The sequence below is a fragment of the Pteropus vampyrus genome, unplaced genomic scaffold (assembly GCF_000151845.1).
Source record: "Pteropus vampyrus isolate Shadow unplaced genomic scaffold, Pvam_2.0 Scaffold129, whole genome shotgun sequence".
NCBI lineage: Eukaryota > Metazoa > Chordata > Mammalia > Chiroptera > Pteropodidae > Pteropus > Pteropus vampyrus.
Window position 1 is genome coordinate 2,873,688 of NW_011888910.1, and position 25,181 is coordinate 2,898,868.

Sequence of the window (25,181 nt, forward strand, 5' to 3'; positions counted from 1 at the left end):
GAACCTACTTTGTCATGTGGTATGATAACTTGTTTCTTAGGATATGTGTGTGACTGTATTCCTCATTAGACCATTAGCTCCTCGAAGGCAGGAGCTCTGTCTTATTCACCTTCACTTGCCAAGCATCAGCCTTCCCAGCAAATGCTCCCTGCATTCCTCACCCTTTCCTCAATAACCAGTCAATGAATATTTGCCCTCCTGGGTAACAAGCACCTTCACCTAACAAATTGCACTTGTCTCAATAAGATCCTTAAGGCAGACAGCATTATTAGTCAGATTGCTCAGTGCCCCTCAAATCATATCTGCATTTGGTTCTCTAGTACACACACCTAAAAAACTGCCCCATTAAACAACTCTAATTCCTCATATGCCAAATAAGGGTATTAGGCTAGATCAGTGGTTCTTAACTTTTTTAAGCCACAGAACCCTTAGAGAATCTCATGAAAACCATAATTACGCTCCCTTGTCTCAAATGTCCCTACACAAATAGGTATAAAAGCTGACGTGTAATTTCAGGGGATTCACAGAGTTAATATCTGGTATTATTTCCAACTTTAACACTTTCCGAAGAATGGAAGAGTTAGTGAGGGGAGAAAGGATTCAACACTTTTTGATAACTTACTATGCACCAGATACCATGCTAAGCACATTATATGCATTAATTCATTTACTTTTCATCCCAAACCAATGAGGTACATGTTATTACTTTCATTTTATAGATTCGGTACTGAAACTCAAAGACGTTAAGTGGTAAATGTATTTGTCAGTGAAGGTTATCTTTCTGGTCTAAAGTTTCCCATATTTTCTATAGAATCATGTACATCTACCCCATGGTGGTCAAGGAAACCAGTCAGTAGAGACTAGTAAGTCCCAGAATAAGCAAGTCCTATGAGACCCTGTCCTTTTCCCTTCTCTAGCTTTTCCCCATGCCTACTATTCCATGCACCACTGACAAAGAACATCAGTTCAACTAATGAGGAGCTCCAATTCCCAGCCCCCTCAATGGCTATTAGAAAAATAATGAACCATGGAAGAATGACTTTAATTAAATAAATCAACTAAAAAGTCCCACTAGCCCAAAGGGAGGGAGCTACACAAAGACCATTTCAGGTCTGCTCAGTTAGAGACATATGTCTCAGTGCTATACAACCAATGTAGAGTACTCATTAACCAGCTACTCTCCAAGAAGAAGACATACTTGGACATAGAGAGGATCCACAGAAAGCCTGTCCAAGGAGAGCCAGAACAATGGTCTAGAAGAGATAAGAGCCATTTTCACCACATGCATTTCATCCAGGAATGAATCCAGGTAGGGCTCGAAGCTTATATAATTCAGAACTTTTTTAAAACAAAAATAAAATGTTACTTCTTTTAACTTCAGAGGAGATCTGCCTCCTCTATCATAAAGAATACCTCCTATAAGAAAGAAGTTATGCTAGTTATTTATGGTTCAGGCATCTGAAGGTAAAGAAGGTGGGAGACGGGGGCCATGGAATTCACCTCTAATTCTCTGGAGGGTATACAGTGGTGAAGTATACCTAAAGGTTCTATGTGTCAGTTCTATCTGGGAAGACTGCATCTAGACCTATCTGATTGCTATGTCCATGACCTCTTCATCATGCCAAGAAAGTGGACCCTGGGCACACAGTCTGGCTATAACTCCTAAAATTCACTCCAACCTGGTCCCCCTCTCTCCCTCCTGCCACTGCTTCAGCTCCCACTGATGTAATTTAGAGTCCACACTGTTCACCTGGTCTCTCTACAAAGAACTGGCATTTCTTTGACTCACTCTCCACAGTAATGCCAGTTTCTAAAACATAAATCTGATCATCTCTCTCTCTGACTTAAAATCTTTCAATTGTGTGCACTACCTGAAGGATGAAATTTGAGGTCTTTTGTCTTCCAAGACCTTCCAGAGCCGACCCCTACCAAGGTGGTTTCAGCTTTCTCTGCTTGCTTCATATGCCCCCTGGTTTTTCTAGGACTCTACACTAATCGGTCTTCCCAGAACAAGTAGCGCTGCCTCCTGTCTTTGCGACTTCTTGCACAAACTACTCTTTTTAGGGCCTTATAGATAAATCTCACCCCAAATCCCTGTCTGGTTTAGGAAACAACCACTACACAAACTAATGTACTAGGAATCTATTTCAATGGCTTCTCTAGGGAAGGAGGAAAACAGAAAAAGTCAAGCTCTTTTCCAATCATCTTTCTCACTAAGCTAGAAAAGGAGGCAGTAAGGAAAAGCTCAAAAGAAATAAACAAATTCTGTAAAATGGTTTTGGAAGAGAGAATTGTAAGCACAGTATGAGCCATGGATAAGCTAAAAAAGAATATGCAAAACAACCACGATGTGCACTTTATCAGACAGCTACTATGGCTAGACAAACCACTACAAAATTTCAGTGGCATATAACAACCATACCTCTAAGGGGCTGGGGCTCAGCTGGTCCAGACTGGGCTGGGCTTCAAACTCCCAGGTGGTTCCAATCCACTACACATATCTCTTACTGTTCTAGAACCAGCAGGCTATCTGTGTTCATCTCATAACAAAGGTGGAAACAAAAGAGGACAAAACCAACTGCCAAGTACACTTCAAGTCTCTCTATCACATCTACTAATATTCCTTCAGCCAAAGTAGACAGGTGGCCAAGCCAAAAATCAATGCAGCAGAGAAGTATACTCCTCTCACAGTGGAAAGTGCTTCAGAGTCACCAGCAAAGTACAAGGATACAGGATAGGGGAAGAACTGGGAATAATGGAGTCTGATGAAACAAATGACGATTTGCAACAATCCAAACTTGCCAAATTTCCATTTCTTTCTAATCCAAACCTGTTATTTGGAAACTAACAAACTACTCCAGTAGCTTCAAAGTGTCAAAAACTAATAATTAGACTGTGTTGTTGGGGTTATTGTTTCATGAATGGGGGAGAAAATAAAAAAAGGAAAAGTTGGAAAAAATGGAAAATTCAGTTCATATTGATTGGGGAAGAACTGAAGAATTAAATCACAATTGCCTTATATTTGCCAAATACATGAGACCTCAGACATTGAAAATAATGCACAGAACAGAATCTCTGCTTTCCAAGTCTCCTATGTATAGAAATTATGCCACAGATAGTATGCAACACATATTACAATAGCTATAAAAACATCAGAAATGAATCGAACCACTGATCTAGTTTTATTGCAATAACAAATACTGAGCAAGATTGGGGGGGAACTAAAAAATACAGCAGGAAACAAATCACATTCTTTGCAAGTGTAGTCCCCAAGCAAGCTCCAAGCTACAATTCCTAGTCAAACAAGAGCATCCTAGAGCATACGTTACCAGCCAAGAGAAGCTGTCAGAGGGTGGGACCAAAACTGACAGAACATTAGGAGAAAGTGGGTAGATGTTTGAAAGTCATTAAATATTTAGAATCCCCATGCTAAAAATATGAATGATATAGCAATAACATCAGAGACTTAAACTACCAAAATCAAGCATGACAAGCAGAAGGGTTATCGTTATGGAACTTGTCAACTTACACCCACTCACATTCCCTGACAAAGTGATGTTTTTGGAGAATGATGTTATATAAAGAAACCTAAAGCTACTTAAGTAAGAAACATATATATTTCATTTATGAAAGACCAACTTGTAAAAAAAATAAAATAAAAGGCACGAACCTGAAGAACACAATCCCAACATATAACAATAACAAATGATTAGTACAGTAGCTCCCCGCCCCCATCTTTGTGGTTTTGCTTTCCGTCGTTCCAGTTACCCACAGTCAGCAATGGTCCCAAAATATTAAATGAAAAACTCCAGAAATAAACAATCCGTAAGTGTTAAATCGCTAAATTGAGCATTGTTCTGCATAGCGTGATGAAGTCTCTCACTGTCCCTCTTCGTCTTGCCTGGGATTTGAATCATCCCTTTGTCCATTATATCCACACTATATACACTCCCCGCTCCGTTAGTCACTTAGCAGCCATCTCAAATAGCAGATCAACTCACAAGGTATCACAGTGCTTCTGTCCAAGTAACACTTATTTTATTTAATAATGGCCCCAAAGCACAAGAGGAATCATGCTTAGCAATTCAGATATGCCAAAAGAAGCCATAAAGTTCTTACTTTAAGTGAAAAGGTAAAACTTCTTGCCTTAATATGGCATTTTATCAACTCACATGATCATCATCAGGGTTGAGTACAGTAAAATAAGGTATTTTGAGTAAGAGATCATATTCACATAACTTTTATTTTGTATAGTTGTAACTGTTCTATTTTATTATTAGTTATTGTTAATCTTTTACTGAGCCTAATATATAAATTAAACTTTATCATAGGTATGTATGTATAGGAAAAAAACATAGTATATATAGGGTTCAGTACTATCCATGGTTTCAGGCATCCACTGGGGAGCTTGGAAGGTATCTCCCGTGTATAATGGGGGAACCACTGTTTTCAAAATAAATGATGAATTCCTACCAATCAATTAGAAAAAGACAAAATTAAGCTCCACCCTAAAATGAACAAAAGAAAAACTATAAGTGTCAGATAAATATATAAAAATGCATTCAACCTTAATAGTAATGAGGTAAATGCAAATGAAACCACAATGAAATACTATTTTATACTCACTAGATTGGCAAAATAAGTTGAACAAAGTCAAGTGTCGAAGAAGATGTAGAGCAACAAGAATTTTCACATATAGGCTCAAGACAGTATAAATTGGCCCCACGGTTTTGGGAAACAATCTAGTGATAGCCAATAAAGATAAAGATGCTCATAATTATCGATTTAGCAATTTCATTGTGAAAGTATACCTTAGAGAAACTCTTACACCTGTATATACAGGATGTACAAGATGTTCAGCAGTAGCATTTGTAATAACAAAAAAAAAAAATTGGCAATAATCAAATGTCCATTAAAGAATGGATGAATAAACTGGCATATTCATCCAATAGAATTTAAGCAGTGAAAAATGAATGAGTTAAAACTGTATGAAAACACAGATGAATCTCTCAATATTACATGAAAAACTAAAGTCCTAACAGTATACATAGTGTGGTTCCATCTGTTAAAGTTTAAAACCCAGTGAAAGTTAACTTGTTTTACAAAAATACATGTTAAAACTATAATGAAAATCAAGGTAACACAAAATTCACAACAGAGATTGCTCACAGGAAGGAGGGAAAGAGGGAAGATATTAATACAGGGAACTTCAACTGTATAATGTCTTGTCTCTTAAGTTGTGTAGCGGATACTAGATAGGTAGCTATAATAAAGGATTGGAAGACAGGAAGATGATAGGTAGATAGGTAGGTAGGAAGATAGATAGATAGATAGATAGATAGATAGATAGATAGATAGATAGATAGATAGATAGGCAGACAGACATATAGATGGATATAAAAGGATAAATACATACATACATACATACACACACACACACACACACACACACACAAGTTTATAAAATATAGGATAAAGTGTTTCAATGAAAAATATTTTAAGGAAAAATAATTTTTAAAAATAGGGAGACTTGAGCATGTTTATGGCAAAGAGTAAAGAATGGATAGAAGAACAAAGTTGGAGGACTCATACTTCTCAATTTCAAAACTTCCTACAAAACTATCAAAATAGTGCAGTACTAAGCATGAAGGAATCAAAATAGTGCAGTACTAAGCATGAAGACAGAAATATAGAACCATGGAATAGAGTCACAACTCCAGAAATAAATCCAGACATCTATGGTCAATCGATTCTCAACAAGGGTGCCAATATCTTTCAGTGGAGAAGGAGTAGTTACTTCAACAAATGATGCTGGATCAACTGGATGTCCACATGCAAAAGAATGAAGTTGGACCTCTATTTCACGCCATATACAAAAATCACCACAAAATGGACCAATGGCCTAAATGTAAGAGCTATAACCACAGAACTCCTAGAAGAAAACATAGGGATAAATCTTCTTGATCTTATAGTTGGTAATGGACTTAGATATGACACCAAAAGCAGATGCCAGAGAAGAAAAAGAATAGATAAATTAGACTACATCAAAATTGCATTAAAATCTTTTGTGTTTCAAAGGACATTACCAAGAAAATGAAAAGAAAACCTAGAGATTTGGACAAAGTATTTACAATCATACCTCTGATAAGGATCTAGTATCCAGAATAAAGACCTCTTAGAACTCAACAACAAAAAGACGAACAATCTAATTTAAAAAATGGGCAAAGGAGTTGAATAGACACTTTTCCAAAGAAAATATACAAATGGCTAACAAGTATATGAAAAGATGTTTCACATTATAAGTCATTAGAGAAAAGAAAATCAAAACCACAATGAGGTACCACTCCTTGTCTACTGAGATGGCTATAAAATAAATCAATACAATATAGAGCAAACAAAAAATAACAGGCATTGACAAGGATGTGGAGAAATTGGACTCTCATAAACTGCTGGTGGGCATGTAAAATGGGTTAGCTATTGTAGAAGACAGTTTAGCACTTCTTCAAAAAGTTAAACACATTATTATCATATGACTCAGCAATTCCACTCCTAGATATATACCCAAAAGAAATGAAAACAGGGACTCAATCAAATACATGCACATGCATGTGTATAGCAGCACTATTCACAATAGTCAAAACATAGAAATAGTACCCAATGTCCATAATGAATGAGTGGATAAATTGTGGTATATGTACACAATGGAATATTATTCACCCATGAAAAGGAATGAAGTATTGATGTATGCTATGATGTGGATATATCTCCAAAACATTATGCTACGTAAAAGAAGTGAGACACAAAAGGTCGCCTACTGTAAGACTCCATTTATATGAAATCATAATAGACAAATCTTCCGAGGCAAAACACTGAACATGGTTGCCAGGGGAAGGACAGGTGAAGGAAACTGCTCAAAGGGTAAGATGTTTTACTTTGGAGTAATGGAAATCGCAGAGACTTAGGCAGAGGTAGGGATTGCACAACCCTGTAAATTTACTAAAATGCCACTGAAATGGTTAATTTGATTTTATGTGATTTTTACCTCAATAAATTATTTAAACACTTAAAAAAAAATAAATAGAAAATCTGCAGCAAGAAAAATGAGGATAAGTGATAAACTCAGATTCTAGGCATAATATAGTCCAGAGTCACTGTCACCTAGCCTTGGCAAAGAGAAGAAGTTGTATGAAAATATAAGGAAGTCCTGTGATGAAGAAGAGGGAAATTGAGAGTTCACTTAAGGTGGCTTAAATGGTCTAAGCAAAATAGAAAGTGCACATGTTAAGAACACAGAGATGAGAATAAAGTTATAATTTGAGGTGGGACAATAAAAAGAAAACATATGGTACATATCCTAGAATCTCTTCAACCGCCATTAGAGAACAGACTAAGTCAAAATCTTCTGGAAACATGTTCAACTACATTACTAACCAGAGAAAAAGAAATTAAAACAATACCAATACAACATTTTTTCCCTCTTAGATGCGAAGAGTAAAGATATTAAAAGTGTTCAGTGCTGGTGAGGGTATGGGACAAGAAGCACTTTCAAATACTTCAGGTGCTTTTTTCCAGTGTTTATCAGGCAATACACATCATAAACCTTGGAGGGGAAAAAGCCGGTGATTCCAGTTCTATAAACTTATCCCAGTGCAACACTAAAGCCAGTGTGGGAAGACACATGTACAAAGACTGTTTATTGTCAACAATACATCAATATAGAAATGACTAAAAAGAATCATCCGCAATGGTTATGTGGCCCTTAACAATGATATTTGGTAATAGCAAAGACATTCATGTCAAATTTGTTCTGAAAAAGCATAATAAAAAAATTTCAAAGTGTAATTTCATTTTTATAAAATATATATTCTACATATGTATTATTAGGTATATCTAATAATTATACATAAGAAATATTTTTAAAGTTTTATCTAAGTGAAAATGGAATTACCTTTTTCTTATATTTTAATTTCTTAATTTTTCAATGATTACAGATTACTTTTATATAAGTAAAAAATCTTACTCCTTATCCATTTTGAAAAGGGAAAATGGACAAAGGCTAAGTAAATATTTTAACAGTCACTTCTATTTTGACAGCTTGAAAATATGTCACTAGGAGGAACTTCAAGGCAAAACCTATGCATGGGGCTGATACATATTTGTTTGCTTTTCTGAAAAGGCACTCAAAAAGACAAGACTGACTTAAAGAAGTAAGAAAGTTAGGAAGATAAAGGAAAGAAAGGGAGAGAGAGAAAAAAAAAATACAGGAGGGAGAGAAGGAAGGGAAGTAGCCATAATTAGCCAGATCTTAATAGTCTTAACCAGTTGTTTTACGTCAAAAATTCACTATGCTTACTTCTGATTAATAAAGTTGATGAATTAAATATACAGTAGGGCCAGGATACCCACATTTTTCTGGCACCACGGAGTTATGTCATGTAATTATACTTTTACCTAGAGTGTCTTCATAATTCAACCTAGAGTTTGGTTCCACTACAGGGGCATAAGCCCACTATCCCTCACTCTGATTACAACTCAAATCCCTGGACAAGTACAAAACAACTATAGAGTACTCTGAAAAGTAGACAGACAAATTTTGATTGAATCAAAACCTGAAGAAGTAACTTACACAAGATGAAATTTTTTGTTTGTTTTCAAAGAAAAGCCCCAGTTTCAGAGCTGCACAACATCACAGGCAGATAAGACTCAAAGAGAAAGCCTGTTTTTCTGTGCACAGGTAAAAGGCTTCTGTGAGCTGGAGTAAAGTGAACCCAAAAAGGGGATGCCCTAATTCTAACTGCAGAAGTATCAACCTAACCCCTGAGCTACATATGCAAAGCATAGGCTCAAACCAGCATAGCACCGACTAAAGAAACTGAACTGCTATTTGTACCATTCACAGAAGTTTCAAGCTAACCCCCTGAAATACACATGTGCAAGACAGACACAAATCAGCAAAGCAAAGATTTACACGGAGATCTGAATCACTGCCATTCTCAGACAAAGGAATACTAGGAGACGTGTTCAATAAGAATTGCTTAATAGGAAGTTTTCCACACTGAGAGGGAAAAACACCAGAAAGAAACATGGATCTTCAAGAATGAAGAACAAAATGATAAATAACTAGGTGAATATAAAAGAATACAGTTTTCCTCTTACGTTCTTTAAAATGCTATGACTATTTAAAAACAGAAGTTTTAACACTGGTGCAGTTTTCAATGCATGTAGACACAGTACATGTAACTAAAACAACATATAAATAACTGAGGAGGAGAACAGGTAAAGCTAGAATGTATATTTTAATATAAATAAAACAGACTTCAAGAAAAAGAAAATTACCAGAGATAAAGATGGATATTTCGTAAAGATAAAAGGGGCAATTCATGCAGAAGATATAATGGTTATAAAAGTGTATGCACCTAATAATACAGCATGAAAACTTGAAAAAAAAAGATAGAATAAAAGAGTAAAATAGAAAAGTCCATAATCATAGTAGGAAATTTTAACACTCTTTTCAGACAAATCGATAGAATATTAAGACCAAAAATATCAGTAGACATAGAAGAGCTGAATGCTATTCAATCACATTGATCTATTTGACATTTATAGACTATTCCACTCCTAGATTTTTTTTCTCAAGAGAAACACATGTCCGCACAAAGACTTCTATACAAATATTTACAGCAGCTTTATTCATAATACGCAAAAACTGGAAATAATCTAAATGTCCATTAATAGCAAATGGATAAACAAATCAGAGTATACTCACAACAAAAAGAACTGATACAACATTGACAGATACACACAACATCATTAACATATCTAAAAATCATTACGCTGAGGGAAAGAAGAATAAAGAATACATACTGTATAAGTGATTTATATAAAATTAGAAAATCCAAACTAATCTATAATGACAGATCGGTGGTTGCCTGGAGACAGGGATAGATGGAGGAATAGATTACAAAAAGAGCACAAACTTTGGTTCATGATGAAAATGTTTATTATCTTAATTATGATGATGGTCTCACAGATCTACACATATGGTAAAAATTATACACTTTATATATGTGTAATTCATTACTCTTTGATTATTCCCTCAAATTAAGGAAAATATTCTACCTATCTTAAAGACAATGTTTTTCAGGCATGGTATAAGTGCAGGTCATTCACAAGAATTATCCAAGGTATTTACTTAAAATGCACATCTTGGTCTCCATCCCAGACCTACAGAGTCTGATACTCAACGAGCAGACATTTTAAATAAGCTCCCCAGGTGATTAGTAGGCACGTATCTGACAACCACTGTTTAAGACCCAGTTCAAATGCCGCCTCCTTTATAACATCTCCACTGATTTAACTGATAGAGTTCCTTCTTCACATCTCCCAAAGCTCCATCTTAAGAATGGTACTTAAGCTACCGGCTCTAATTACATAGCCTTACTTTCCTTACCACACTTAAAGTTTTACAGGGAGAAATCATATCTCAGCAAGTTTTGTGCTCTCCTTTTTGTCTAGCACAGTGCCTTACACATAAGATACTAAGTATAAGAATGGTATGTCTGCTTGTATATAACACAATGCTGGTACAATCTTGGCCCATGATGTCTAAAAGTTAGACCAAGAACACCAAATGGTATAAGTGTGTCTAGAGGTTGTACAGATTGGCTACCAAAGAAAAGAACAGACTGGAAATAGATTTACACTTATACAGGAGAAGAAGTATTGGGTATGACAACTGGGCATCCAAAGATAAAGTATATACCCCCTTGCAAATAGGAACCTAACTTATTCTGGGATGCACATTTCTAATATCCGTATCAACAATATTTCATCCTGAATTTAACCAGGACAAGGGCTTGGCACATCTTCTCCAATCCTTCTCTCCTCCCCATTTTGCTCACTGTATCTCTACTACAAATACTTACCACATGGTACTTTAATCATTTATTTCTATGTGTGTGCTACGCTATTTTCAAAGGCAAAGACGATGCTAATTTGCTTTTCTATAGCCTTAGAAAGAATTCAAAAAATATTTGACAAAGAAACAAAAAAAGATCGTTTAAAACTGGAAACTGTTCATGTACATATTTATGTTTTTCTCTAAAGAAACAATTTTTAAATTTTAATGAAGATATAAGTAAGGTGATTCCATTTTTACAAAGTTCTTTTCCACTATAGAGCCTTCTCTCGCTCAGCCTATGTACAATCTTCTAAATTTCGCAGGGACTCAATAAATGATAAATTCATTTCTAGCATGATCATGACCCACAGTCATTCCTGATGATAGTTTTAGATGTTCATGCTCCACATACTATCCGAAAAGACATTAGCAGCCTGAGTCAGCCCAATGAGAAATAACTGTGAAGTATTTGGGGACATGACTCAGTACTGTCCTCTAAACATATCCTTAAGGAAAAAAACAATCACATCATGACAAGTCACCACCCACCTCAGAATTACTAAATCTAAGGGGTCTGAAAGCAATGGTGAAGACATTATATTTTAAAGAAAAATTTTTAAAAAATTCTATAAACTATCTGGAAGAGCCTTATGTTATTCCGTTCATAAAAACACATATATGCTATAGTCAACTTAAAAGTGTAATGAAGTGTTTTCATTGACTGTTCAAATTAACAATCTAATCTCTGTTTTGAATTAAATGTACTCTACCATAGAGATAATATACATGGGGCACTGTCCTTCTTCAGGGGCCATAAATAACTACAGAACAAATAGGAGTTTTGTTTGCTGTTATTTTTTTCATTTGTTTGCAATGCTTCATTCTATGTTAGAATAACTTATTTGAACTGAATTTCTAGCTACTTCAAAATCATGCAACTTACTATTCAGGTAGTACAGCACAGTGGTTAACTGTTATCAGAAAGACTTGGGCAAGTTGCACTACCGCTATCTAGCTATTTAGTCTTGATCACCTTTCTCAGGCTCTGTGAAAAATAGGGATAATGACGGCTCTACCTCAGAGCCTTGTAATCGAGGTTAAATAACAAACATCTAAAACATTAAATGAGAGGCTGGCACACAATGAGGACTCAACTGATGTCTGCAGGTATCGTTGTCTCATCAGCTTCTTTGGTTTCTAGTTATTTTGCCATTTACCTGAACCTCTATAAGAACTTTAAAAGAAGGAGAATCTAAAACCATCAACTTTACTGTTTCCTGGAGTTCTGTTAAAAAAGGGGAGGAAAAGGAAGAAGAGGGAAGGGAATAAAATATAGGAGAACGAGATGGATGAAGTGAACATAGACTTTATGCCATAAAAAACTCAGAAATAAATAAGAACATAAGCTATATTTACAAATATTCTCTGTGATTTGTGCCTGCCAGGCACAATTAAAAATGTAACTATATATGTCAAAACACATTCAAGTCTGAGAATACAGAGCAGAATTTTGTCATAATAATTTCAAGTTCAAATAGCAAAGGCTACACAGAATTTCTTTTCTAAAACCATCTCTTTCTTTTCTTTAGTCTCCCTCTCTTATGAGGTATTTAAATTTTATGTGTACAATTTCCCAACAACATAAAGCACATCCTACCACCACTGAGACTCTCTCAAACATATTTGCATATTAGGTATTGTCTACTTGTTTGTTTTTTCACTTTGCCATTTCCTTCAAGAACACTTGACGTGGCTAATCTAACCATAGAACAGCAGTCTCCTTAATGTGCAATAATGATTTGGAAACCTGTTTCAGATAACTAATTCAATCAATTACTGTGTAAATAAACTTCATACAAACCCATCAAGGATACTAGAAAACATACAAGGAAGCACAATTCCAAGTGACAACTGATACATAAGTTGATACATTCCCTCATCTGCTTTCTTAGTTCTGGCCCCTAACGCCAAGCATTCTTGGGAGAAGGATGCTTAGGATTCCTTCAAATCTTTTGCCTAAAATAAAACACTACAGAAGTATTTGAAGTTAGCTCCCACTCAAGAAAAGAATAAATCTTACATAGTTACTCCCAGTATTATGTGTTTTCTATTAAGATGCATATACATCAATTAGACTGATTTTTCTGTTTCTTAGTCCTCTTAATTTTCCTTTTTCCTCTAAAATCAATCACTTAATCTAGAATCATAGATACCGAGATAACTAAAATCAGAGGTAATCTAGTTCCAGTTGGTTAGAAATCACTTCTTATTATGCACTACTGGTGGGGGGCGGGGGGGCAGGGGCGGGGCGGGGAATACAAAGAAATCCTATTAAATAACTCAGAGCAGCATTTGGAAAAAGTATACCTATTTACAGATTTAAAAAAAAAAAAAAATTTCTGGTTTCACCTACACAGCCACAATGTGCCTCTATAATGAGACAAGCCCTTAAAACTCATGGAATAAAAATCATTTCTATGATATGCAGGACAGTCTCTGTTTAAATATTTCCTATTAAGGGGACTCTGTTGATAAATGGTGCTGACCATTTGAAAATTTAGAAGAAATTAGCAGTTAATTTTTATTGACTGTTTTCCAGGTGCCAGAACCTGTGCTAAAGCACATTATATGTATCACCGTGATTAATCCTCACATAACTCTGAGGGAGGTGTTACTGTGTCTATTTTTACTATGAGAACACCAGGACTTGCAAGAGTTAAGCAACTTTCCTGAAGACATACAGCTGTCGATTGACAGAAAATCTGGTGTTTCCAGACACCCAAACCCAGGCCTCACAAATTTTACTCACAGGCCTTAATATGTGACCTCTGTGTTCCCTCTTCTGTAATATAGATCCACAAATATTTGAAAACTATCCAAGAAGCATATGGCAGTGTGCTGGGCTTTCTCCAAAGCCTTCCTTGGCAGAATGGAGAGGACTCTGTGAGCTGACTGTAGGCAGAGTTACCTAAGAGTAAGAAGGGAAGGCCAGGCCTCTGGTCTCCCAGCCCAGATAACGCAAACTGCTGTACTTCACTGTCACCTCACCTCTTCCATCTCACCTCACCCTTATTCTCTAACCCTATCACCTTATATATGGTCTATCTACATTTCTTAGTTACCAAGAGCAGGACTGCTCTTTTACATTCTACTGTAGGAAGCCCCGTGACCAACCCTGAGCCAGAGCTACTGCCCTCCAAGGTCTCAGAGCAAATGTTCTACAGGAGCTGGGCGGGAATGTGGTGGGGGTGGGAGGGGAGCAGAAGTGCAATCTGCAATGTGCATCACTTCCACTCCACTTACAGTCTATGCAATGCACCCCTGCTCAAATGCCCAGTCTCGACAGACTTCCCATGGAAGACTTATACTCTGAAAAATATGTTTTAAATTGGATTCAGATACTGACTTTTTTGTATTTTGTTTGTTTATTTGTAATATAAAGACTCTTATAAACCATTTTAATTAATGTTGAAAATTGATTTATCACTCTGAAACATGCTCATATTTTTGATATCCAGGTATTAAGGTATTAGCCCATCTTATAAAAATACATTATGTGTACTTATTTTTAGATGACTTCAAACCTGCTTCTATTGACACTTCCTGTGGATATCCTGAGTGTGGCAAAGGTGAACAGGTGGCAATAACTCTGCCAAATATAAAAGTGAGTATTTGTATATACTTAGACTAAAGGAATATTTTTGCAAAATTTCCACTAAATTTATTTAATTTTTTATTTTTTTGCCTTGGTTGACTTGGAGTTTTTTGTTTTGTTTTGTTTTGTTTTTAATTTATGTATAGTTGATTTTTAAGAAAAACTCACACCTCTCAAACTAAGTTTAGAAAGAATCATTTTTGTTAAGCAATGATCTTATAGAGAAGAGCTGGAAAGATCTTTCTCAAGTACTTATATATATAGATAGAATTTAATCAGAGATCTCATCTTCCAACTTATCTTCAGTTGGGTGGGACCACCAATCCTGAGGGCAGCAAACAACTAAACATTACAGGACTAAGTATTACATTGTGTTTTATTGTATTTATGAAATATCTGATGAATTTGGGGTGCTATTCTAAATGCAATAAGAACAAACCCCAATGGCTTTGTTCTTATAGTTTGAAAGACAAACAGCACCCATGTGACACGCATCAAATGCCAACTAAAAGCAACATATTAACAAATATGAAATCATTAAGTACAAATCCAACAACCAAGTGTTGACAAGAAAAAACTCCAAAAAAAGAACCAGGATAAAATTAGGCATGAGGGATTAGTGTGTCTAGAGTTAAGTGTCAGAGATAAGTCTGGAAGGTAGTATGAGAGGAGAAAGATGGTGAGGCTACCCCTACAGGAAGATGTAAATGAATAGGTAAATGAATATATAAATGAGGTTAGAGGAGAAGAGAGCCTATAATTAAAATGTTGGATTATTTTCTACCTGAATTTACCAGTTGTTGTTCCATCACTCCACAGCCAAGAACTTCTAGCCATTCTCCATGGAAGTTGATCTCCAGCTCAAAGGAAGGATGAGTAAAAGGAAAGTAGCAATCTACCCATCTAATGTCCAGCCCTGCAAAGATGCCAGATAAAAACACTGTTAAAAGGCAGTATACTCTTTCTTGTGATCAAATATGTCCTTCAGCTAAAAACACCAATTACTACATTCTGAGTGAAATAAATAGCAAACAAATTAATTTGCAATATGTTAGAGGGAGGCGATAAATCTTAAAACTTGTGAAAACCTGGGAATGTCTTTTCCAATATGAAAAACACTTTATGCGGTTCCAGGGCCCTCTAAAACCAAATCAATCACCTGTCAAATCCCTGCAACTACCTGGCAGAGGAAAAAATTAGGTCAAAATCACAGATAATCAGAAAATTCTGCTAGTTTCTATAAGTAAAAATGGCATCTTTTCAGAGTTAAAGAAAAAAATATTTTTACTATACAGTCCTTCAAACTTACATAGCAACAATATGACAAATTTAAAATAAACTACAACTTTCATTTCCATGAGTACATATATATTAATTTTTTAATTAAGTTTATGAGCTAAAAGTTAAATAAGATCAGCTAAATTTAACCAAAACATTTAAAAAGCCAAAACATTTTTTTCTATAAATGACTGATAAATATACTTACAGCTAAACAAAGTACATGCCAGAATTAATCTCTCAATAAACAATCATAAATATGGTACTTATTTATATGCATTGATATTATTTAACAAAAGACTAATGAATTTAAAACAGTTAAAGCCTGCAAAGAGCAGAGATTACTAAAAGAAGAGAAACCAGATGAGAAAGTCACCTGATAGCCAGTTAAGCACTGTGAGAAACACACAAAAAAAGTGGGCATTAGGCAAATTACCTATGGCCTCCATCCTATGTTCCTTTCACTTTGTGTAATGATTATTCTGTTGCTTCAGGCAACATTCCCAATGGTGTTTCTCCACAGTAACATGCTTCTCTATGAATTTAAAATACTATGCTTTCTTGTCCAAGACTATTTTTGCATTTTAAACTTGGTGGAAATCAGAATGAGAAACAAATAAAAACAATAACAAAAATTGCTTCCATTTACTGAGCACTCACTATGCCTCTATCATCTCATTTAAAAGAGAGGAGCAAAAAACTATTAGAAAGGTCAAGTATTTTGCTCAAGGAGTACAGCTAGCAGATAAAGAAGCTAAATCCAGTTCTGACCTACTCCAAAACTCCAATTAAAACATAATTCCCTGCCCACCAAAAAAGATATTGCAAGAATCAAAAATCAGATGGGAACAGAATTACGAGACACAGGGACCTTTCCTATGCCCCAAATTAAATAGAAGGTAGATTTTTCTTTCATTGTTCTGTTTTAGTTGCATTTATTTTTCTAGTTCCTTGCTGTCTATGGCAAGTGAATAACTGATTTGTTTACAACAGTAATATAATACTTCCTGTTTTTATTATACATGTGGTATAACAGACAAACATTAAACTGCATATATAGTGTACAATTTGGTAAATACTGACATATGTATACATCCATGAAACTGTCACCACAATAAATACAGTGAACATATCCATTGCCCCCAAAGTTTCCTCCTGCCTTTCTGTAATCCCACCTATCTGCCCATCACCCTCCTTCTCTCTTCTCCTCACACCCATTATCCGCAGGCAACCACTGATCTCGTTTCACTATAGATGAGTTTGCATTTCTTAGAATTTTATAAAAATGGAATCATACAGAATGTAATCTTTTTTGGGGGGGAGGGGGAAGCTGGCTTCTTTCACTCAGCATAATTATTTTAAGATTCACTCATGGTGTTGCACATATCAATAGTTTATTCCTTTTCATTACCAAGTAGATTTTGACATTTTTTTCTGAGAAAAAAGCAGGCCCTACTGCAAGCCACTGGGGAAGTGTCTACAGGTCCCCTGAGTAACCCAGACTTTTCTTCGTAAAAGCTCCTATGTGCAGAGCAATTGCTCATTCCCAATGGTATTCTGGGAAGAAGGTACCTGAACACCTATGTGATTGTGCATCTTTGGAACCAACAATCCCCTACCAATATTCTTATCAAAAAGTTCCAAAGACAATCCTGCTGGCAAACAGAAATGTGTGAAACACTGGGATATATGACTGAGTGCAAAAGGACCGACAGACAAAACCATTTTTATCATTCTTTTTTATAACTCCTGGCAGGTAAGGACAAATCACCTTCCAAAAACAATTTAGAAAAACAAATTTTGTGTACATGGTTTTTTATACTTGGCTCAAATTTTACCAAAAGAAGAGCACTCAGGGTTAACATGATGATTTCATCATCGTATAATCAAATATCACCTAAGTGCCTAGAACACAGGTGATGTTGACACAAATTAATTTTCTTTGTATGTCCTTATTTTATTACTTTGGACAATCTAAACAAATAACATAGTTTTTTGGACAATCTAAACAAATAACATAGTTATATAGTTTTATATTTCACACCAGTAAAATCTTAAGTTCTCCCTAGTCAGAGAGAAAAAAAATTTAAGACATTAATAAACTCCCCAAATAATCTCAGTGATTAAAGTAATTCTATTATCAGTTTATTAAGCCCAAACTAAATCCTTATTGCATAAAGTCTACGGGAAACTGAGCCTCCCTAGAGACATGACCCTCTTTACATGCGCCCATCTGAGATGCTGGTGCTGATGGTGTCATTGAAGCACAAGGATGGAAATAAAAAGTGATGTGTCAATCTCTCCCCTTCCCCAGGAACCTTCCTTTACTGAAGGGCATTCACTTTGCCCCCTGTAAAACTAGAAAAAAAAATTATAACTTTAGATTAATATTTTTAACATTGAAATAAATTCTTAAGACTTCCATATGTTGGTTGGTCAACCTTTGTTCTTCCTTGGGTTAAGACCTCAGCCACCACGGCCCTCGGTTTCTTCTTGTTCTGTCATCCTACAGGTGTCTCTCTCAGTAGCAATGAAAGCTTAATTGTTCCACACTGAAAGATATACCCAGCAATGCAGGAAAAGTCAGGAAAGTTTGTCAAAGTTTTTCAGAACCATGAAGATGATCCACAGAAAGTAAGACAGAAACCAGATTGTCAAAAGTTTTGTTTAATAAAACTGGGAAGTTTTCGATCCTTTTCATTTCCTCAGATCCGTTGCTTAGTTTCCTTTTTAAAATTTATGACCCTGCAAAGAATGCCAAATCCATAAACCACTCATTTTCTTTGGCCCATTACTTTAAGGACATCTTCAGTTCTTAAGTTCTGCTTCCTTCATATAAACAGGCGAAAGACAAAATCTACAAAACCTCATTTTTGAAGAGCCTATGGTTCTACTTCAAACATAAACAGTTATTATTTCAAAGTAAATTATAATCACATGTAATTTTTGCTAAAAGACCATAATATATTCTAACAATTTAAAGTTCAGTTACACTGACACATTAACAGTCACTTTTTTAAAATCATTGGGGTACTGGAATTATTTATTGAATACTTTTATATTACCCCAGAAATATACTTTCATCTTGTTTTCTCCCTATAAATTATAGTAACAATTATTATATTGGGTTGAAGAAGCATCTTGACATGCATCTTGTATTAAAAGAAGTGATACTGAATAATCAGTTCAAAACTCTGTTGAGCATGGCTTATTTCGCATGTGAAGTATCAGGAGACACTGGAAAAATCCACTAAAAAGTATTTTGTGTTATATGTTAATAGAGGATAATTTTTTATAAATATTTCCAAATCTTATGGGTTCATTATGTATTAGGCTAACTTATTATTGAGGTGATAGAAGGAAGTTAAATGCATATGCATTATATATATCTAATGAAAAATAATGCCAAAGTGTTTTCTACCTTCTGGTTTTTTGTTTATTTGGGCATAATAATTTCTTAAATCATATTTACAAATGAAACTCAGAGCTTTTTAAAAATTGCCTTAGAACTCTGCGAGATTACAGCCAAGAGCCTAGAGCCAAGTAGAAGAAAGAACACTTGATAATAAGCCAAACATAGATTCAAGTTTCAAATTGGTACCTTCTTTCCTATGAAACCATGAACAGGTTAATTAACCTCTCTGGGCCCGTGCTGCCTCATGCCTCCACTGTGTACAATGACAGCTATTCCACCCAGTGGTTCTGAGTAAATAACTTACAGGAGCCCAGGTTTTCTCAGAGGCAGAGATCCCATTTGAAGTTCTGGGTACTGACGCTGCTTTCTCTCCTGAATGAGGATGCTGAGTTTGTTCTCGAACAAGGAGAGCTCACAAGAAGCAATCCCTCATTTAGGACCTCAGAAATGATTAGTGAAAATTCCTTCAAGATGGTGATGTGAGCTCAGATGGAAGAGGTACAGCAGGAACTCTAACTCTCTCAACTTTGGCAGGATATTACTTGCCCCTACCTGCCACAGGGAACCAGGGGCCAGGAAAGACAGCACTGCATTTTGCCTGCTCCATGTACCAGTCAACTTCTTGACCTTCGGCCAATGAGACGTAATGCAGGAGTGTGTGTGTGTGTGTGTGTGTGTGTGTGTGTGTGTGTGTGTGTGTGTGTGTGTGTGTGTGTGTGTGTGTGTGTGTGTGGGGGGCTCCTCCCACCAATTCCTGACTCCAATGTGATATTGCAATATGCCTAAGCACTCAGACATATTGTAAATATTAAATAGATGTCATTCCATCCTACTTCCAACTCACCTTCAAAATACATCTCATAAACATAATACAACACTTCATTTCCCTAACTTATTGACTCATTAAAGGATTCTTCTGTTTCCCATACCTCCTGTTTTTAAAGATGGGACTGTGCTATCAGAACTGCCTCTCAGAAGTGTTAGAATCTAAATTGTAAATCGCTGATGGTCCAAGCCAGAGCACATACCAGTAATTTTACACATCCTAACAAGGCTACTCTCCACTGAAGCAGATAATTTTTAAAACTGACTATACAAATACACAATTAATCACTGTTGGGCATTAATTTTTCAATGAGTTCCCCTCCACTGGTATCAGAGAAATAGTAGAATGCAGCGCCCTGATACCAGGGCGGCTACTCATGCTTTCTGCACAGGATACAGCATGCATCCAGGAAGGAAAGCAAGGTGGAAGAAAAAAAGGATGGAGGATGCTGCTCTCTAACTAAAAATAAATTCTTAAAAAACTGAGATCATCTTTGATGACCATAATCTAATCTGGGGAAACAACCTAGCCGCCACTGTCGATGTAACCTGACAATTCTATCTCTTTTGCTACTGTTTAAGTAAGACTCACAGCCCTTTAAACTGAATATGTAGCAAGCAGCATACAGGCATTTTTCCAGGTTTCTTAATATTGATCTATTCTAATAGCTTCCTTTAAAAAAATTTTTTTGAATAGGTAATATCTTCACAGGATTCAAAATTGAAACACTGTAAAAGGATACAACTCACTGTATAATAGGGTATCACATCCCTGTCCCTGCCCCACCCCTCTCTTTCTGGACCATTATAGGTAAACTTCTAGGGTTTCCTTTTTATTGCCAGATGTAAGCAAACACAAACATGTATCTCCATTTTCTCTCCTTTCTTATAAAAGACCGAATACCTGCACATTATTCTGCACCATGCTTTTTCCACTTAATGACATGTTGTAGAGGCCTCCACCAAGTGGCTATACCACGTTTATGTAAGAAGTCCTTACGGATACATATTTGGACTATATTCAAATATTTTGCTATGAAAAATTATATGACAACCAACTACCCTGTTGTGTCAGATTAAATGCTTTTAAAACTAATTTTAATAAATATTGCCAAACTGTCCTCTATAGGAGTTGTATAATTTTGCGCTCCCATCATCAAGGGGGCCAAGGCCACACAACTAATTAGTGATAGAGTCAAAGTACAGCTGAGGACCCAGATGAAGATTCAGGGCTCTGCTGACAAAAGACCACCCAGCTCCCTCCATACACAGCTCCCTCTTAGCTAATGCAATAGCTGAGCATCCACAAACAAGATTTCCAGATTCTGCTGCCTCCCTCACCCGTGCTTTCTGTTTGTATCTCTTGTCTCTCCCCTAACAAAGGAAATGAATGTCTTCTGACTGAGTAACTGCACAGCTGGCAGTAATGAGGAAGAGGAGGCACATGTTAGGCCTGAGGCACCCATGTGGGGCTGTGAACATTGATTGATTCCATTTCCAAAGCCCACCTCACAAGTAGCACGAAGTCATTCACAACCAACAATTCATTCTCCATCTAGCACCTTACAAACCTGCCAGTGTCACCACTGAGGCTCATCAGTGCACCATAGACATCTTATATGTCCACATAGCCATATACCCTTGAGTCCAGTACTGCAGACTGCTGAGTGGAATAAAATCATTCCAACTACATAGTTAATGCAAATACCACCTTTTTCCTCTCAGAGAGAAAGAGGGTAGTAAAATTCTTTGGTGTGGGGCCTCCATAGCACACAGTAAAAGATGTTAGGACTATTTCAGCCAAAACAACTCCCTTTGTTAAGACATGCACAAAGTAACTGGGAAAAAAATAAAAGATTAGCAAATTCTCTCACCATTGGTGATGGTGTAATTGATGCCACAGCTATTAGTCCTCCAGTGTGCTGAAGTGTTGTTTCAGGCTATTGCCCTGGGACTCCTTTTGATGAAGGCTTGGATCTTAAGATACTATCATTTCTCTACCTCACAATGAGGTGAGAAATGGCACAATTTAATTCTAAATTTGGATGATGTCAGAGGTACGAAGATAAGTAACCACTCTCTTGCTATGTAGGGAGTAGATAGGGACAGCCTAACAGCAACCTGGCCTAGGAGTAAGCTACAGCTACAGCCCCTCTGGTCCTCAATCTTCTTCCCCAACCCATTCACAAAGGATAAGTACACAGACGAGCCTGTAGACAGGAGGCTCATACTCCACCCTCCACAAATCTGGTCACAGAGAGTTGGGTGGGTTGGGCATAATTACGGGAAGAACAATCATAGATCTAGGACCAAATCCCAGCTCTACCATGTTTAGCCAAGTGACTGCAACCAAATGATTTAACTTCTCACTGCTTCAATTCTGTTTAAAATAAAAATAACACTTTGCCAAGTTTTGGAGACAATTCAGTAAGGAAAAGTGTGTAAAATCCTAGCACAGTACCTGGCACCTAATAAATATTCACTGGATGATTTTTGAATTGAATGTCATTGAAAATCAGATCATAATCTAAAATATCTATCACCTTTTTACAAAAATAAGAAAAAGAAACATTTCTAAGTTGTATTCCCAAGGTAATCAACTTGTTAAGTTACTATGGCACTGTGCTAAAATACTTTATATGCCTTCTTTAATTTAATCCTCACACTGATTTAAGGCTGGCATAAACACTGCATAGTAGTTATCACTGTTCCCATCCTGCAGATGAAGAAACTGTGGCTGAAACAGTTGACATATCTAATCTAAGTTTACATAACTAGTAAATGCCAAGATCAGAATTCAAAACCAGGTCTATCAGACCACAAAGCCCTATGCTGCCCTCTACTGGAATAGACAATGAAAAACTACAATAATTCAGTTTCCCATGCAGGGTGTCCTTACAAGTTAAAGATGGCACCATCAGTCTTTTTGTTCTTCTAAGATATAATAATGACAGCTATGATGAGAGAAAGAGAGGGAGAAAGGGGGGAGAGGGAAAGGGAGAGAGGGAGAGAGGGGGGAAAGGGAAAGGGAGAGAGGGAGAGAGAGAGAGAGAGATTGAAACAAAAAAGCATAGCCTAAGTTCAAAGATTTAAGAGAAACTCCACGGGCCAGAAACAGAACAAAAATGCCATGACAGAAAAAAGCACAGGGTTGCTGGAATCAGAGTCCACAACAATGAAGAGAAGCCAGGAGCTTGCCTTCTGCAAGATAATATATTGGCTTTGGATCTGAGGGGAGGTTAAAGGTCATATGCTGGGATGAAATAAACTCTATGCTGGTAAAGAAGGATGACAAAAACTGTCACCAAATACAGCCTAAGGATGTAGCTCTAAAGAGCTGTAGGCTTAGAGAGCCTAACCACAGGTCTTGGATCTACCCTAAATCAGGGGTGGTTAGTACATCTGACAGATTCCTATAAAACCTTGTTCTGGATTTCAAGCCTAGAGAGTGAGGTGGAACCAACTATAAAATCACATAGGGAAGAAATAAGCAAAGTGGGGTGGGACAGGAGAGAGGAAAATAGAGAAAGGGAGAAAAAAAAATCTTCCACTAAATATGATTCTGCAAACAAAAATTTCAAAATACATGAATAAATCAAATGCTAAGTAAGACGAGCCAACAAAAGCAACAATTAAACATAAATTCACTCTAGATTAAATTAACTTTATAAAACAATCTAAAATTTTAAGATAAGTGTGTTTCAGATATCCTATGAGATAGATACATGAAAGCACAACTTACTAAAAACAATCGTAAGGCAATCCTTTTGAAAACCAGATTGAAACGATTCATCTTTAGGATTTTATCCATCTTCCAATCAAATTCTGCTTTGAGAAGAAAAACACCCGCTACTTAGTTTCAAAAAATTCCTGTCACAAACATTAAGCAGTATAAGAAAAGAAGCCAAAGAAAGTATTTAGCAAGTTATAAGAAAAATAAAATAAAAGTTAGAAGAGGAAAGTGAGATGTAATGGAAAATGGGAAGAAAAAAGTATCTAAAAGAAGGGTAGTCAAAAGTATCAAATGAAAGAGAGACTTCCACATCTGGCCAAGATGGAATAACGAACCAGTTTTACTCTTCCACATAATAAACTAAAAACAAACAAACAAAAAACAATGTCATCAACAACAACAAAAGCAGACAAAATATATGAAACAATGCCACAAGGAGAGCCAGAAGTCTTCCCAAGTTGAGGAGACAGAGCTGGAAGTCTGGACTAGTCAGAGTGGCTAGAGTTCACAGGACAGAGTAAAGGGGAGAAGAGAGCTACACAAAGAGAGATCTCTGAAGAACTGCAGAATATACCCTTTTAATATTCAACTGAATACTGTCAGCGCATGCGTGATAAAGAAACTACCCAAACCGGGGAACAAACCACAACAAAGGATTAAAAGGAATAATGCTAGTAGCTCACAAGGACCAAGAACAGTGTCAATTCCCAACAGCCAAGTCGAAAACCTCATAATTCAGTTACTGAAGAGTCTTACACTGTTGTGAGAAAAACTAACTCTAGACTAAAACATTCCACTGGATCCAAAAGGATAAAAGTATTTCTAAGCAACCCCAAAACAGAGCACATGGGTATTATTAGGAATACAAAAATATCCAATACGAGGTAAAATTAGCAATGTCTGGCATCCTATAGAAAATTCTCAGGCATGCAAAGAAGAAAAAAAAAAAAGGTAGAGAAAAATAAATAGCAATTCTCAAAGAAATGACACAAATGATAGAATTAGTAGAAAAAGATATTAAAATACATATGATACATTTGGTATATACAAAAAACTAAAGGAAAAATTGAAAATGTTAAGTAAAGATATAAAAGATATTTTAAAAAGACCTTAATTAAAACAAATGAATGAGGTAAAAAAGAAAGAACACTGCATGGAATTAGCAAATTAGACATTACAGAAAAAAATGGTGAACTGGAAGATATAGCGATGAAAATTATCCAAAATAAAAGAAAAGGAAAAAAAGCACAGAAAGTAAACAGAGTATCAGTGAACTGTGAAAAAGTTTCAAATAGCCAAATAAACAGGTAATTGGAGCTTCCAAAGGAGGGGAGTGACAGAGAAAATATCTGAAAAAAAGTTTACCAAAATATCT

The 25,181-nt window shown here is 36.1% G+C and overlaps 1 protein-coding gene across 10 annotated transcripts in view; it reads right to left on the reverse strand.

The window, feature by feature from the left end:
• Positions 1–25,181, reverse strand: part of FARS2 (phenylalanyl-tRNA synthetase 2, mitochondrial) — a 455,949-nt gene that overhangs the window by 289,142 nt on the left and 141,626 nt on the right. For 9 of the 10 annotated variants that reach the window (XM_023534658.1, XM_023534659.1, XM_023534660.1 and 6 more), the window contains one exon: positions 15,340–15,471. The exons of the other annotated variant lie outside the window; for it this stretch is intronic. In XM_023534658.1, coding sequence (XP_023390426.1) covers positions 15,340–15,471 — 132 coding nt within the window. The remainder of the gene's footprint in view (positions 1–15,339; positions 15,472–25,181) is intronic. 10 annotated transcript variants of the gene reach the window in all.